Below are 15,990 nucleotides of genomic sequence, written 5' to 3' on the forward strand. Positions count from 1 at the left end.
GACCGCCGCCGCCACGGCGCTCCGACTCCACCCCCGAGGCGCAAGCCCCACGCCCCTCCCTCTCTCCCTGTCCCCTTCCCGAATCCCCGCCCCCTGCGCCCGACTCCGCCCACACGCGCCGGCGCACGTTCTTGGGGAGCCTGCCTGGCGCGTGGTCAGTTCCCGCCAAGCGGCCCTGCCGGGGGCCTTCTGAGACCGAGTCAGCGGTTGAGAGGCCGCGGTCTCCTCCAGAAACTCTGTCCCTTCGCGCGTAACTCGATCCCAGGCCGCCAGTGCAAAGTGACCCACAGTCAGTCAGGCCCAGGAAGCCAGCCCTGACGGGGTTTTGAAGACCCCGTGGTCGCCTAGCCCAGAGGCGCACCCTGCAAGGCTCCGCCCCTAACTGCGCCTTGTGACCCCAGCGCGCCTGCGCCGGCAGTGCCTGCGGACTCGGCCCTGCACACACCAGTGAGACCCGGGGGTGTCTGGGCGCTTCCCGCCGTTTCTTACCCGTACCCAAAATCCCCAGGAGATGTGGCATTAACGTCCATGCAGCGACTCGCGGAGGGACGGTGGCGGGGTCTGATACCCTCCCACAAGGATACTGCTCTTGCCCACGACCCCATGGTCCAACCGAGGGGGCTTCACAGTGGACGGTGAAGAGTCGGATTTGCATTTTAGAGCGGGGCGGGGGCGCTGTGCGGAGCTGGAGCCTGTCAGCAGAAGGCCTGCACGGAGGCGAAAAATGACGGCCTTGAACGCAAGTATTGCCGGTGTGCCTCGGTCTCATATAATGTGGAAAATCACACTGCGCAACTATGACTATGAAAATGCCACTTTAGGGCAGGCGAAGTTGCTCCCGCCTGTAATCCCAGCACTTTGGAAGGCCAAGGGAGGACGATCACTTGAGCCCAGGAGTTCAAGACCAACATGAGCAACATAGTGAAACCCTGTCTCCAGAAAAAAATGCACACCTGTGGTCCCAGCTACTAGGGACGCTGAGATAGGAGGATAGCCTGAGCCCGGGAAGCAGAGGCTGCAGTTAGCCGTGATCACCCCACTGCACTCCAGCCTGGTTGATAGAGTGAGACCCTGCCTCAAAAAATAAAAAGAAAAGAAAAGGCCAACTTAGTCTCTTACTGTCCACATGTAGAGAAATCCTACAGCATACAGCAATATGTAAATCCTCATGATCTCTGCATAATAGGATGGGGGTGATTTTAATTTCCTTTTAGTTTTCCCTCCAATTTTTCCAAAGTGTGTTTTTATGACATTTACAGTAAAAAAAAAGTATTGGCCGGGCGCGGTGGCTCAAGCCTGTAATCCCAGCACTTTGGGAGGCCGAGGCGGGTGGATCACGAGGTCAAGAGATCGAGACCTTCCTGGTCAACATGGTGAAACCCCGTCTCTATTAAAAATACAAAAAAATTAGCTGGGCATGGTGGCGCATGCCTGTAGTCCCAGCTACTCGGGAGGCTGAGGCAGGAGAATTGCCTGAATCCGGGAGGCGGAAGTGGGTGAATCATGAGGTCAAGAGATCCAGACCATCCTGGCCAACATAGTGAAACCTCATCTCTACCAAAAATACAAAAAAAAAAAAAAAAAAAAAATAGCTCGGCATGGTGGTGTGCACCTGTAGTCTCAGCTACTCAGGAGGCTGAGGCAGGAGAATCTCTTGAGCCTGGGAGGTGGAGGTTGCAGTGAGCCGAGATTGTACCACTGCACTCCAGCCTGGGCAACAGAGTGAGACTCCATCTCAAAAAAAAAAAAAAAATTGCGTGGGATCACATCTTTGGTTAAAACCCTAGAATGATTTCCTTTTGCACTTGGAATAAAGTCCAGACTCCTGCTATATCTTATAAAAGTCCAATGTGACCTGACTCCCAGCTGCTTCCCTTGCCTCTTGCCCCACCTGCCTGCTCCCTCATTCTTTGTGGCCTCTGGGACCTTCTCTCTGCTTCCGACCAAGGGCAGCCTGACCCCAGCCCTTTGCACTTACTCTTCTGTTTGTAAGACTGTCCCCAAACTTTCCCATGGCTAGCTCCTCCTCATTATTAGGACCTTGGCTCCAATGTCGCCTCCAAGAGGCCTTCAGGATCACCAGTGTAACTCAGCACCCCCAGGCACTCTTCATCACATTTGCCCATTTCAATTTGCTATAGAGTATTTCTTTCCTCCCTCTTCTCCCTCTTTCCTTCTTTTATCTCTTTCTTTTCTTTCTCGCTTCTTCTTCTTCTTCTTTTTTTTTTTTTGATGGAGTCTCGCTCTGTTGCCCGGCTGGAGTGCAGTGGTGTGATCTTGGCTCAGTGCAATCTCTGCCTCCCGTGTTCAAGCGATTCTCCTGCCTCAGCCTCCCAAGTAGCTGGGACTATAGTTGTGCACCGCCACACCAAGCTAATTTTTGTATTTTTAGTAAAGATGGTGTTTCACCACGTTGGCCAGGATGGTCTCGATCTCTTGACCTTGTGATCCACCCACCTCAGCCTCCCAAAGTGCTGGGATTAAGGTGTGAGCCACGACGCCCAACCTTCGGCATTTTTTTTTTTTTTTTTTGAGACAGAGACTTGCTCTGTTGCCCAGGCTGGAGTGCAGTGGCACAATCTCACTCACTGCAACCTCCACTTCCTGAACTCAAGGGATTATCTTGCCTCAGCCTCCCAAGTAGCTGGGACTACAGGTGTGGTACAGCTGTGTGCCACCATGCCCAGCTAATTTTTGTAATTTTTGTGTCCCCAACCCCTAATTGTTGTATTTTTGGTAGAGGTGGGGTTTCACTATGTTGCCTGTGCTGGTCTCCAACTCCTGGGTCCAAGTGATCGCCCACCTCGCCTCCCAAAGCGCTGGGATTACAGGCATGAGCTACTGAGCCCGGCCGTATGGTATGTCGAATAATCTGAAATTACCTTCTTGTTCTGTTCACTTCTTTTTTTTTTTTTTTTTTTTTTTTTTTTTTGAGATGGAGTTTCGCTCTTGTTACCCAGACTGGAGTGCAATGGCGTGATCTTGGCTCACCGCAACCTCCGCCTCCTGGGTTCAGGCAATTCTCCTGCCTCAGCCTCCTGAGTAGCTGGGATTACAGGCACGCGCCACTGTGCCCAGCTAATTTTTTGTATTTTTAGTAGAGACGGGGTTTCACCATGTTGACCAGGATGGTCTCGATCTCTTGACCTCGTGATCCACCCGCCTCGGCCTCCCAAAGTGCTGGGATTACAGGCGTGAGCCACCGCGCCCGGCCCTCTGTTCACTTCTTAATCGTTCATCGAATCTCCAGCACCTTTGTTTTTCTTCAGTGCCAGAACCCTAATGCTTAGGATGGTACAGTATATACAGTAGGTAGTTTGTTGCTTCTTGAATGAAACAGACTATTTTTTTTTGAGACAGTTTCACTCTTGTCACCCAGGCTGCAGTGAAGTGGTGCAATCTCGGCTCACTGCAACCTCTGCCTCCCGGGTTCAAGTGATTCTCCTGCCTCAGCCTCACAAGTAGCTGGAATTACAGGCATGCAGCACCACACCTGGCTAATTTTGTATTTTTAGTAGAGATGGGGCTTCACCATGTTGATCAGGCTGGTCTTGAACTCCTGACTTCAGGTGATCTGCCCACCTTGGCCTCCCAAACTGCTGGGATTAGGGCCTGAGCCACTGCACCTGGCCTTTTTTCGTTTGTTTTTGAGAGACAGGGTCTCACTCTGTCACGCAGGCTGGAGTGCAGTGGTATAATCGTGACCCTCTCACCTCAGCCTCCTGGGTAGGTGGAACTACAGGCATGCACTGCCATACCTGGCTAATTTTTGTATTTTTTGTAGGGACTGGGATCTCTCTCTGTTGCCCAGGCTGCTGTCAAACTCCCGGGCTCAAGCTGTCTGCCCACTGTGGCCTCCCATTGCACCTGGCTGCCTATTTTTTTTTTTTTTTTTGAGACAGAGTTTTGCCTTTGTCACCCAGGCTGGAGTGTGATGGTGGGATCTCAGCTCACTGCAGCCTCTGCCTCCTGGGTTCAAGCAATTCTCCTGCCTCAGCCCCCTGAGTAGCTGAGATTGCAGGCATGCATCACCATGCCTGACCAATTTTGTATTTTTAGTAGAGACAGGGTTTCTCTGTGTTGATCAGACTGGTCTCGAAGTCCCAATCTCAGGTGATCCGCCCACCTCGGCCTCCTGAAGTGCTGGGATTACAGGTATGAGCCACCGCGCCCGGCCTTTTTTTGTTGTTGTTGAGATGGGGTCTTACTATATTTCCCAGGCTATTCTGGAACTCCTAGCCTTCCAAAGAGGGTGGGATGACAGGTGTGAGGCACCATGCCCAGCCGTCTATATTTACATTGTTCAAAAGTCAAAACTACGTTAAAAAAAATATATATATATAAATATATAAAATATATATTATATTATATATATGTGGTAGAACTCCTGATCACCAGGTCAGGAGTTCGAGACCATCCTGGCCAACCTGGTGAAACCCCATCTCTACTAAAAAATACAAAAATTAGCTGGGCATGGTGGTGCATGCCTGTAGTCCCAGCTACTCAGGAGGCTGAGGCAGGAGAATTGCTTGAACCCAGGAGGTGGAGGTTGCGGTGAGCCGAGATCGCGCCATTGCACTCCAGCCTGGCGCCTGGCGACAGAGCAAGACTGTCTCAAAAAAAAAAAAAAAAAAGCAGAGAAAAAGGAAAGGTTTTTATAGAGAAATGGCAAGTAATAGGTGTAGAAAAAAGTCTCAGAAAATTACCATTTTTGCAACCACCAATGTAATAATTGTTATTAACTTAGTAATTGATTCAGGATGGCCAGGCAGGGTGGCTCATGCCTGTAATCCGAGCACTTTGGGAAGCCGAGGCAGGTGGATATCGACAGGAGTTTAACACCAGTCTGGCTAACATGGTGAAACCCTGTCTTTACTAAAAATACAAAAAAAAAATTAGCTGGGTATGATATCACACGCCTGTGGTCCCAGCTACTCAGGAGACTGAGGCGGGAGAATCTTTTGAACAAGGGAGGCAGAGGTCGCAGTGACCTGAGACCACACCATTGCACTCCAGCCTCGGTGACAGAGTGAGACTCTGTCTCAAAAAAAAAAAACAAAAAACGTTGATTCAGGCAAGGATTATCACTGGATGGCAAAACCATTAAATGAAAGGTTGTTGGGGACAGGATATTCACAAAGTCTCAAAATATTACCCCAAATTACCTGTGAATCAGGAAGGGAAACTGCATCTTTACAGGGGAGAGATCTGGCAGCTGCCACCTGGATTACGTGATGAAACTGAGTGTCCCCAACACTGGGGCAGCCTGACCCTGCCTGCCTCCTGATGCGGGGGCTGGGGGCGAGTATGGTCAAAGGAGGAAAGGATACAGTATCAACTGCCCTGGATGTTTCCAGAAATATTCTTGCCTGATTGCCCGTGGAGAATGGAGTTGGGAGAGGCGAAGATGGCCTCCTGCTCCCTCAGAAGCCTGGCTGAGTGGCACTGCCCTTCAGTCAGTTGGGCGTGGAGAAAATGTGTGTGCTGAGGAGCTGGCCAGTGCTGGACATGAGTGCCAAGAGGGAAGGGACTGTGTCTTCCAGTCTCAGGGTTGCCAGCACTTGGGACACAGTGATGAGCAGGCTGTCTGCAGCAAAGCAGGCGCTGTCTGGGAGACATGGGCTGGAGCTCAGGAGAGAGGGCTGGGATGAGACACAGACGTGGGAGTGAAGCACAGAAATAGAAACTGAGTCGGATGAGCTCCCCCAAGGAGTGATACAGAGAGGGAAGAGAAGGGGTTCAGGGACAGAGCCCTGGGGTTGGGGTGTGTGTGAAGAACCAGCAGGAGAGCCTTAGAAGGAGCAAGCAGTGGAAACAGCAGGAGAGCAAGGGTGAAAGCGAGTGATGAGTGGCCGGCCAGGGATGTGTGCAGGCCACTCCGGCTGGGCCCTGGAGGAGGACAGGGCAGTTGCTGGGTGTCTCTCGTCTCTCCTGAAGGCGTTTCAGGGCTGGGAAGCTCAAGGCTGGCCAGAGCTGCCTGCCGCATCTACTCCTGGGAGTACCCCACAGATCTATTAGAGCTGGTGAGGCCCACATGGGACACCTGCAAGTTGCTAGCAAACTGTGGGTACAGCGAATCCATTTCTAGGGAGCCTCCCCACCCCAAGGCAAATGCTGCTGTCCTCTGAGGCTACTCTTCCTGCCATGGGCCCTTTACTCATGCTGCCATCTCCTGATGTCATCATAGTCACACACACCATGGCTACAGGGGTCAGGAACTGTACCGAGGCCCCTCCTTGAGGGGCAGGGGGTAGTGGATGACTCAGTGCCACCTCTCAGAGCAGACAGTTGAACATTCTGACTCCTGTCAAAGGATCTCAGCATTTGGGGGCTGGAGCCTGTGGCTGCTCCATCGTCATGCAGTCCCCGCAGTGTCCTCTCAGGGTCCCCCCGCTTCCCGTCTCCCATCCCTGCAATGTTTCCTCCCTCTCATGCCCGCCCTGATGCTTCCCCTGTGATTTTGACGCCTCCAGCCCTCTCCTCCACTACCTCCAAGGTGACCCTGTTCTTTCTGACACATGCATGGCCCCTGTAGTAGACCGCTGCCATTTGCAGCCACCATTGAGGACATCTGTTCATCCAGCCCTCCCCCAGAGCCTTCTGTCCCTTGCACAGCCCATGTGTGTCCAGGTAAGTGGCCCCGTGCCTAGCTCAGGGAGACAGCCCTGCCGGAGAATTACCCCCTACCCCGGCCAAAATGATTGGACACACAGTCCAGTTGTGACCAATGAGAAGAGTGTTTATTTGCTGGGGCATCTGAGACAGCAGCTGTGCTACAGAGAAGGCGCTTCTCTGGCAGTGAGGCAGGGATTCCGTGCAAGCTGCAGGCAGCCATGTTTTCATCCTTGGAGGCAATGGCCTGGGATGAAGCAGATACGAACGCAGAGGGAGGCAGGAAGACACCGGGTGCAATTGCTCACCTGCTGCCAATGCCAACACCACTGGACTTTTCCTTTCATAAGCCAAGAAATTTCCTTTACTGATTCGACAAATTGCCTTTATTTTTAAACCAACTATTGGATACCAGAAGCAGCCTAGCTAATATAGCTCCTTTGGATAAAAGCAGAAGTTTCACATTCACCTTTAATGTTATTTCACTTTCCAAAATTAATTTCCTGGCACCAAACAAGAACCCTGGTAAATGTATCCCCTGAGCTGCAGGCCACACATGCTCACAAGTGTGTCCCTCCAATATGGCTTTGAAGCCATATACATGGCTTTCCAGCTCTCGTGGGTGGCCAGGGGCTTTTGTGTGCTCTTCAAAGCCTTCACCCATTGGGCCTCTGTCCCTATTTCCAGCCCGGGGAGCTGATATTTGGCCCACAAGGCCCAGGCAGGAGGGTCTCCGGCACGTGCAGCCCTGACCACACTGAGTGGCTCCCTTGGCGAGGCTGGAGGGGCCGGAGCAGTGCCTTCCTGCCTGTGGCTTCCTTCCAGCCTCCACCACCCCTGGGGGCCTCCTCCAAGGAGCAGGCACTTCGATGTCCTCTAGTGCCCACGCGCAGGGCAGGGTGGAGGAGGAACTGGAACCCAGCCCATGCTTCTGCCCCCGCCTTGGCACCCCAAGGTTTCCTCTCAGGCAACAAGGAGCATACGAAGTGAGCCCCTGCACACAGGTGGCTGGGATGTGTTCATCTTCCATATGGAGGCAAGTGCTGGGGATGAGGATGAATGCCTACACCAGTCCCAGCTCTGACACTGCCTTGCTGAGTCACCCATCAGCCCTAATGCTTCCTGGAGGAGGAGACAAGCAGACAGGGTGCCCCAGAGAAGAGCTGTGTCACCAAAGGCCAGGATGCCCATCTCTGGGTCACACTTGGCCATGCTTTGCTTTTGGCTTCAGTTTGTTTACTGAACAGCAGGGAGAAGAGCGCTGTTAACACTCCCCGCCCTGGGCTGGGGTCAGGGCGGAGGACACTGACTCAGATCGGGAAATGGCCCTCACTGTATAGAGTCTGCGGCTGGGGACCACAGTGGCACTGAGACTTGCCCGAAGTCGCATCACAGAGCTGGGGTGACTTTCTCACTCCCTGGCCCCAACCTGCTTTTCCATTTGTAGAACACACACTAGCTGTAGCAGCTGGGGGATCCAGGGCTGGCTGCAACTTGGCCTCCTGCAGCGGTGAGCTGAGGGTTATGCTGGACCCGCCAGAGGTCAGGTGACAGCTGCTTCCCCTTTCAGGCTTGGGAGGGAGTTGCTTGAGTGTATATTCTCAGTGGGCTAAATATGACAGGAGAGAGCTCAGCTCTCCAAGCAGCCCCTTCCTCCTTGTCACATCAAGGCACTTTCAGAAGCTGCTGGACTCCAACTGGGGCTCCGCCTCTGCATCGCCTCCGCTGTGCTGGCTCACCTCTTCCAGGAGTGTGGAAGCAAACCCAGGTCAAGCTGTGAGTGGCGCCCAGCACCCGGCCAGAGTCAGGTACCTGCCAGCTATTATTATGAGCCCAACTGCAACAGGAGAACACACGTTGTGTGACGTTCAGCCGTGGCCTGGCGTTGGGCACCTCCCCATGCTCTGAGACTGCTATTTGGAGAAGCCCTTCTCCATCGTCTCAGTCACTTCTGGGTGCAGGAAGCGGCTGGCCAACCGTTCGATGTCATCCAGCGTCAGGCGGCTCAGGGACCTCTCGTAATCCTGGGGAGAGAAAGGCAGGAAGATTCAGGGGCTGGCAGTGAGGGGCTGGGAGCAGCTGGGCCTGGAGAGGATGTCCAGGGTTGCCCTTCTCACCCTCTGCAGCTGTTCCAGGACCCTGCTGGCATCTGCCGCGCTGAAGTGGCGAGCCAAGACTTTGGAGATCAGCTGCCAGACCTGTGGGGGTGAGGAGTCGGCCAGTCTCCGGCCAGTGCCTTCTTCTGGTAGCACCTTCTCCAGGGGTTTGACCACTAGGTTGAGCTTGGAGTTGGGCCCGATGCTATAATCAGAGAGTCGTTTCCCATCTGCCAAAGACAGATCGATGAGTTCCTCCCTGCCGCCGTTGGGGTGGCCCAGGACGAGAGGCTGTGCAGCATGCGGTCGCCTCCCCTGGGGTCAAGTGGCGCTGGGCGCCGGCACCCCGACCCGTCACGCGGCTGCCGAGGCGGCCGGAGCACCCCGGCCCTGCTTCCTGCGGGGCTCCCTGGGCGTCTCCTCTCCCTGGGTACCTGCCAGGGCCTTGCCCTTGAAGAGCAGCCGCTGCTGGCGCACGGGGACGTTCAGCTTCTCTGAGACCAGCTGCTTCAGCGTGGACACCAGCTCGTCCTCCGGCACCTGGCCGCGCCGAGGGTGGGAGGCAGGGGTTGAGCCCGCGGCCCTCGGGCGGCGAAGCCCACGCGTCCGCTACCGAGGGCAGCTCTCTCGGCTACCAGCCCCCGGCCCGGCCGCCCCGTGCCCGCCCTCGGCCCTGCCGGTCCTCCTGCCAGGAGCGGGCGACCGACGGGCCCGGCGGCCCGGCCCGGGGACCCTACCTGCAGGCAGCACTCGCGGCCCTGCAGCGCCTTCACCGTCAGCTGCATGGCGGCCGCGGCGGCGTCCACTCGGGCGGGCGCGCACCCCAACCACCCCCCGCCGCGCGCCGCCGCCCCGGGCGCGCGCCGGATCCGCCCGCCGCCGCCGGAAGCAGCGAGAGGGGCGCGCCCGCCGCCCGCGCTTCCCGGCCCCGCCCTCCTGTCCCGTTCACGCCCCATCCACGCCTACCCGCCCAATTGCGCCCCGGGAGGAGGAGCCCCCTTGGGGTCCCGCCTCGCAAACGTGCAGTGAATGCCCTAGCCGGCGGACCGTTCGCAAAGCCACAGTGCGGGGGATTTGGGAGCTAGAACCAGTCGGGCCAGGTTGGCGTCATCTAGGAGCTGGGGCATGGAGAAGGAAGGGCCAGGAGGTACGCTCGCCCCTGCGGATGGCCTGGACCACCCCACGTGTCCTGACTGCTGGCGGAGCCGGGCCCTGCACACCCACAGACGGCCCGCCCCCACCCCCTGCCGGCTGGGTTTCTGCCTCCTCCTTTCTGGTCTGGCTGCAAAACACCCCACCGAGCTTGACAGCGGGCAGGGGAGCCAGGCCTCTGCTCTCATCCTCCCACCTCTCCCAGAGTGGGGACACGCCCGGGGAGGGCTGATAGAGAAAGCCTGTGCAGGGGTCACCGTGTCACCCAAGCTGGTCCTCCACCCTGGTCCACACCTACCCAGCACACTACCCCTAAGCCCAGGCACCAAAGGGCAAAGATTGGAAGGGACCCAAGCTTGCTTCTGTCTTTTATTGAAATATATTTTCTGGGCAGTGCCCACCTACCTAACTCCGTATGGCCTCCTTGGCACCGAAAGCTGGAGAATAAAAAAATCAGTAAAAAAAATAAGCCTGGATTTTTCTGAGTGCATAGTGCATGAGAACTAAAGGCCTTTGGTACACAAGAACTCTGGGGACAGTAGGTGGAGTGTGGGGGCTGGGGCTGACGAAAGCTTGACCCAGAGGCCTCAGGGAACTGGGAACAGACTGCTGTAGATGAAGTGGCCGATGACCAAGGCCAGCATCTCGGACGTGCCGCTCAGCGCCACAATGAAGGGGGCCTGGGAGGCATAGTCAGCCTGAAGGCGGCGGAGGGATAGCTGTAGCATGGCCAAGGCCAGCAGGCTGTTCTGCACCCCCACCTCAATGCTGACTGTCCGCCGCTGAGCCACTGGCAGCCTCAGACACGTGGCCAAGCAGTAGCCCACCAACAGGCCAACCAGGGGCACGGTGATACCCACCAGCACGATGGGTAGCCTGACGCCTGCCAGGATGAAGACCCCCATGCGATAGGCCAGGAAGAGGCCGCCCAGGAGGAGCACAAAACTGAAGGGCTTGATGACCTGCAGCAGCAGCTGGGAGAACCTGGGGAGCTTGGACTTGATGAGCACGCCCACTGCAATGGGGATGGCAATGAACAGCAGGGTCCCCAGGATCTTGGAGATGGGCACGTGGAGTGTTTCATGGACACTGAGCAGGCGGCTGTAGATGGCCGAAGACAGCGGCAAGAAACCAGTGGCAGCCACCGTGGAGATGAAAGTCATGGAGATGGCCAGGGTGACATCCCCTCCAAGAAGGAGGCTGAAGAGGTAGCTCCCCCCGCCGCCAGGCGACGAGCAGGTGATGATGAGGCCCAGAGCGAGGGCCTTGGGCAGCATGAAGACCTTGGCCATGAGGAAAGCATATAAGGGCATGACCAGAAACTGGCCCAGAAGGCCCAGCAGCATGGGCTGGGGGCTCTGCATGAGCCCCTTCAGAACCTCAAGTTCCACTTTGCACCCAAACGAACACTTATTGACAAAGATAAGAGGCAGGAGCAGGTAGAGTATTGGGTTTTCCGAGAAGTGCGCCAGGTCGGCGCTGAGGGTGGCAGGGGCGTCTTCAGCAGGTGAGACCTTGATGCAGAAATCTCTCCGCTCCTCGATCACTGTGGGCGGGGCCTCATGGGCGCCCACGAGCTGGATGTGCAGTGGGGCCAGCCCAGCCAGGCCGGAGTGGATGCTCACCACAAAGCCGCCCCCACGTCCCCAGGTTATGGCACTCACGTTCTTGATGGTCAGCACCTCTGTGTCCAGGGATGTGACCCTCAGCGTGGGGCTGGGTCCCGTCCCGTTGGCCTGGCCTGGGTACTGGCTGGAGATCACGATGATGCCCTCACTGTCCTCAGGAAATTCAAACTCCATCACAGAGCCATCTCCAATGCTCAAGTAGCGGCCCCCAGTCAATGGCACAGTGTGGCCCGCAGCGGTGTTGAGGCTGCTGCTGGCTGTCCCTCGGGCCCCCCATGGCAGGCTGATGAGCAGCAGGGCAGCTCTGAGCATGTCTACGGGACCTGTGCCACCACCCCTGCCTCCCAGACCAGGCCACTGCTGAGAGCTGTCCCTGCCCTGCATTAACACCATGGCTCTTCCTGGAGGACGGATGGCGTGCCCAGGCCCTCTGTGGCTTAGGAGAGCATCCCCGCTGGTGCTGTTAGGTTGCCCTGAGAAGGGTTCATGGGTGGGTCCTGGTCCTGTGCTGCCTTCCTCGATGGCAGGGCTCTCCCTGAGGAGGTAAGGGACACAGAGAGGTGGCTGGTGAGGGCGCGCAGTCAGGAACCCAGGAGCATGGGGATCTGGAAACCCACGCTCAGGAATGGAGAGGCAATGCCCAGTGTTGGCCCTTGAGTGCCATTCGGCTGTGGCTCCCTGGCTCACTCTACCTGACCCTACAGTGCCTCGATGAGGGTTCTGCTGGGGACAGACAGGTCCTCCCTCCCCAGGGAAGTTGCCAGAAGGGGCAGCAGGAGTGGGTCAGAGCCACATGTCTACTGGGGGGTTTCTCCTCCTTTTGTCAGTGCTCCCACTGGTCCCAGAATTTGAGCTCCCAGAGCCACTGTGTTACATCTGAGAGGCTGTGCTGAGTCCAGGGCTCCTCCCTGTGCCCACATGCACCCCTACCAGAGCCTCAAACTCCCAATGGAGCTATGAGTGTTTCTAGGGGCCAGCAGCACCTCCCTCCACTTCTCAATGTGGACAGTGACCACCGTAGAGTCACATCGCCTGCTAGAACTGGGGCAAGCAGGAAGGGGCACAGCAGCTGAACATCACTGCTGTCAGTTGCCAGTCCTCTGTAGATCCCATCAATCTTTAGCCCTGGCCTCCTGTCATCTGAGCCTGGGGTGAGGTGGTTAAGCCTCCCCTATCTCTAGCTCAGGATGACATGGCCTGTGCTGGCTTGAAGTTTGGGTCACTTACCGTGGAGGCCTTGGTTCAGCCATGTGTCTTACCTCTGAAGAGGGAGGCAGGAAAACCAGTGGGGTGGGAGAAGCAAAGTAGAGGGACAAAGATGAAGGCAGCAGGACTATAGCCACCACGGTGGCATGAACCAGTTCAGGAGGGAAAGGTTAGAGGCCATCCAACCCCATGCCCCATCCCTCCAGAAGGGCTGTCGGCTCTGAGTCACTGCAAGCGGGGTCTGGCTCAGATCCCACACCATTTCTGCTTGAGGGCCGACAGAGTTTGAGCAGATGCACCCACAAGGCAAGGGAGGGAGTCCCGGCTCGGATGGATGCTCTTTGCACATCGGCCATGTGTTCGGGGTAACTGGCAGCGCTGACACGGGCTCCTCCCTACCTGGGAGTCCGGAAGTTGTCGGACGGGTCGCTAGCAGAGCTTGGGTGCGAACCTGGGAGGGAGGAAAGGAAGGGCACGCCGCCGTCCCACAGCCGGCGACCCGCTCGGGCCGTCTCGAGGTCTGGGGGGACCCTTACGCCATTCCTGGGCCCCGCGGCTGCGCCAGGCCTCGCGAACGCGCGGCGTTGGTGGCAGCCCTTCCCTGACAGGCCCAGCCGGGCGCCGGAGTGAGCGATCGCGGAGCGGGGTCGGGGCCAGAGGCCGCCTCCCTTCCGGAGGCTCTCACCTGCCACAGCCACCACGCAGCTCAACTGCAGCGCCGGCCAGGCTGCCAAACGCCCGCGAGCTTGGCCCGTAAGGGCCCCGCCCCGTCGAGGCCCCTCCCTACCCCGCCCCGCCGAGGCCCCGCCCCGCGCGTCAGGATCCCGCCCCCCTCGGCATCCCGCTCGACTCCGGAGGCTCTTTGGGTTCCGACCGGATGTGACCTTTCTGGGAGCGACGCGCCGGCGCCGGCGCGGGAGAGCTGGTCTGGCAGCTTCCTGCAGCTGATCGGTGCCTGGCGCTGCCTGGACCAATCGCTTGGCAGTGCATCTGAATCTGTTGTGATCGGTGGCCACATTGCCGCTGAAGGGCGCCCAGCCGTGGAGCCCCAGGGCTGAGTTTGACAGGCCTGGACGCCAGGCTCTGTGCGGAGTGCTCCTTTCGTTTAAGCATTAACCGAGGGCGTATTTCTTTTCTTTTTTCTCTTTTCTTAGATGGAGTCTGTGTTACCCAGGCTGGAGTGCAATGCCGCGATCTCGGCTCAGTGCAACCTCTGCCTCCCGGGTTCCAGCATTTCTCCTGCCTCAGCCTCCCGAGTACCTCGGATGACAGCCGCGCGCCACCACACCCTGCTAATTTTTGTATTTTTCATAAAGATGGGGTTTCACCATGTTGGCCAGGTTGGTCTCGAACTCCTGACCTCGTGATCCGCCCGCCTCGGCCTCCCGAGCCACTGCACCTGGCGAGCGCTCTTTCCTCCCTCCCTCCCTCCATCCCTCCCTCCCTTCCTCCCTTCCTTCGCGATTCTGCCGAGCCACTGCACCTGGCGAGCGCTCCTTCCTTTCTCCTCCTTCCCTTCCATCCCTCCTTCACTATTCTCCTGCCTCAGCCTCCCGAGCACCTGTAATTACAGGCATGCACTACCCTGCTCGGCTAATTTCTGTCTTTTTAGTAGAGACGGGGTTTCGCCATGTTGGCCAGGATGGTCTTGATCTCCTGACCTCAAACAAACCACCTGCCTTGGCCTCCCAAAGTGCTGGGATGACAGGCGTGAGCTACCGCGCCCAGCCAAATAATACAATTATAATAAATTTATTTACATTTAAATTTGTTTTAAAAGTTTATTTATTTAGAGACAGGGTCTGGCTCTGTCTCTAAATAAATAAATAAACTTTAAAAAATGTTTATGACAATGAAAATTTCATTTCAGCCTGCAGTGCAGTGGTAATCACTGCAGCCTTGAACCCCTGGGCTCAAGCGATCTTCCTGCCTCAGCATCCCAAGTAGCTGGGACTACAGGAGCATGCCACCATGCGCAGCTTAAGAAGTTTGTTTTTGTGTGTGTTTTACAAAGTTCAAGTTAGTATGTGCACGTGATATGAGCAAATATACACACGCTGAGAGTTCTTCAAAGGGTTTGATGTGTGGATGATCGCGGGATCAGTAAGGCAGAAGTGATTTGTCTGTTTGTACTTGTTCTGGAAAGGTTGTTCTGTCCCTTTCAAATAGAGTTGAAGGGTCCTGCTGGAAGCAGGCGGTATTTAGAGGTAGGACAGGTGAGAGGGCTGGATTGCAATTTGGAATAGAGCAGTAAGAGTAGGGACCATCTGAGGATGTGGTAAAATTGGCCAGAGGGAGAAGGCAGTCAGCTGGAAAAGCCAAAGAAGGAAAACGAAACAGCTGTGTCCTTCTTGGAGGGAACGTGAATTTTCATATTCCACTCGCCTGTGCTCTTGGGCCTGCCTGATGCTGTCAGTGAAATCACCTGGACCTAGCCACTTGGCAGCCACCAATTCTTGTTTTTGCCGAGGGTCAAGGAGAGCGAATGCACTCAGAAGACTGCTGTTCACTATCGTCGGTCACTTCAGCCTTCCCTGAACAGCCCGAGTGGGCAGGTGGGATATCTGACATGAAGAATTCAGTGGCTTTGCAGGAAAAGGGGATAGCGAAATTAAAGGTAAGAATGTTTGTAGTTGGTTTATGGAATCAGTAATTTACCCCAGGGTGTGGTGGCTCACGCCTGTTATCTCAGCACTTTGGGAGGCCAAGGCAGGTGGATGGCTTGAGCTCAGGAGTTCAAGACCAGTCTGGGCAACATGGCGAAACCCTGTCTCTACAACAAATACAAAAATTATCCTGGCATGGTGGCGCGTGCTCCTGTAGTTTCAGCTACTCGGGAGGCTGAGGTGGGAGGGTCGCTTGAGCCCAGGGAGATGGAGGCTACAGTGAGCCGAGATTGTGCCATTGCATTCCAACCTGGGCAACAAAGTGAGACCTTGTTTCAAAATAACAACAATAATGATAGTTTACTCCAGAAGAGGAGGAGGAGGAAGAGGTGAGAATATCTAGTTCCCAAAGAGAAAACAGATGGAATAGATGATAGCAACAGCTGAAACACCATAAACTTATATTAGATGGAGGCCTGCCATGCATTGTGTGATAAAGTCAGGGACCTCCAGAAACAATTTTTTTTGAGACGAGTCTCACTCTATTGCCCAGGCTGGAGTGCAGTGGCTCAATCTTGGCTCACTGCAACCTCCACCTCCTGGGTTCAAGCGATTCTCCTACCTCAGCCTCCCAAGTAGCTGGGATTACAGGTATGTACCACCACACCTGGCTAACTTTTGTATTTTCAG

The 15,990-nt window shown here is 56.0% G+C and overlaps 2 protein-coding genes across 4 annotated transcripts; both read right to left on the reverse strand.

Moving 5' to 3' along the window:
- Nucleotides 1-6,718: 6,718 nt before the first annotated feature.
- On the reverse strand, nucleotides 6,719-9,497 carry UBL4A (ubiquitin like 4A). Its single transcript, XM_021668833.2, has 4 exons — nucleotides 9,446-9,497; nucleotides 9,143-9,248; nucleotides 8,730-8,938; nucleotides 6,719-8,636 (listed from the first exon to the last, which is right to left on the reverse strand). Exons 1-4 carry the CDS (start codon nucleotides 9,491-9,493, stop codon nucleotides 8,526-8,528), a joined length of 474 nt encoding a protein of 157 aa, XP_021524508.1. The 5' UTR covers nucleotides 9,494-9,497; the 3' UTR covers nucleotides 6,719-8,525.
- Nucleotides 9,498-10,221: 724 nt separating this feature from the next.
- Nucleotides 10,222-13,428, reverse strand: SLC10A3 (solute carrier family 10 member 3). Of its 3 annotated transcripts, XM_012467049.2 has the most exons (3): nucleotides 13,380-13,428; nucleotides 13,094-13,145; nucleotides 10,222-12,023 (listed from the first exon to the last, which is right to left on the reverse strand). In XM_012467049.2, the coding sequence occupies exon 3, from the start codon at nucleotides 11,879-11,881 to the stop codon at nucleotides 10,448-10,450; it is 1,434 nt and encodes a 477-aa protein (XP_012322472.1). In that variant the 5' UTR covers nucleotides 11,882-12,023; nucleotides 13,094-13,145; nucleotides 13,380-13,428; the 3' UTR covers nucleotides 10,222-10,447. The 3 variants fall into 3 exon arrangements, with proteins under 3 accessions (XP_012322472.1, XP_012322473.1, XP_012322471.1); XM_012467050.2 differs by lacking the exons at nucleotides 13,094-13,145; nucleotides 13,380-13,428 and adding an exon at nucleotides 12,748-13,078; XM_012467048.2 differs by lacking the exons at nucleotides 13,094-13,145; nucleotides 13,380-13,428 and adding an exon at nucleotides 12,716-13,078.
- Between the last annotated feature and the right edge of the window lie 2,562 nt (nucleotides 13,429-15,990).

The sequence above is a fragment of the Aotus nancymaae genome, unplaced genomic scaffold (assembly GCF_030222135.1).
Source record: "Aotus nancymaae isolate 86718 unplaced genomic scaffold, 86718_ANA_hifiasm-v0.15.2.pri h1tg000138l, whole genome shotgun sequence".
NCBI lineage: Eukaryota > Metazoa > Chordata > Mammalia > Primates > Aotidae > Aotus > Aotus nancymaae.

Bases quoted from the DNA above. Each gene is read 5' to 3' on its own strand.
- SLC10A3 (XM_012467048.2), bottom strand. From the start codon at position 12,738: ATGGCTGAACCAAGGCCTCCACG. The intron at 12,024-12,715 runs GTAAGTGACCCA...TTACCTCCTCAG, and splicing joins GCTGAACCAAGGCCTCCACG to GGAGAGCCCTGCCATCGAGG.
- UBL4A (XM_021668833.2), bottom strand. From the start codon at position 9,493: ATGCAGCTGACGGTGAAGGCGCTGCAGGGCCGCGAGTGCTGCCTGCAG. The intron at 9,249-9,445 runs GTAGGGTCCCCG...CGGCGCGGCCAG, and splicing joins GCCGCGAGTGCTGCCTGCAG to GTGCCGGAGGACGAGCTGGT. The intron at 8,939-9,142 runs GTACCCAGGGAG...TGTCTTTGGCAG, and splicing joins CAAGGGCAAGGCCCTGGCAG to ATGGGAAACGACTCTCTGAT.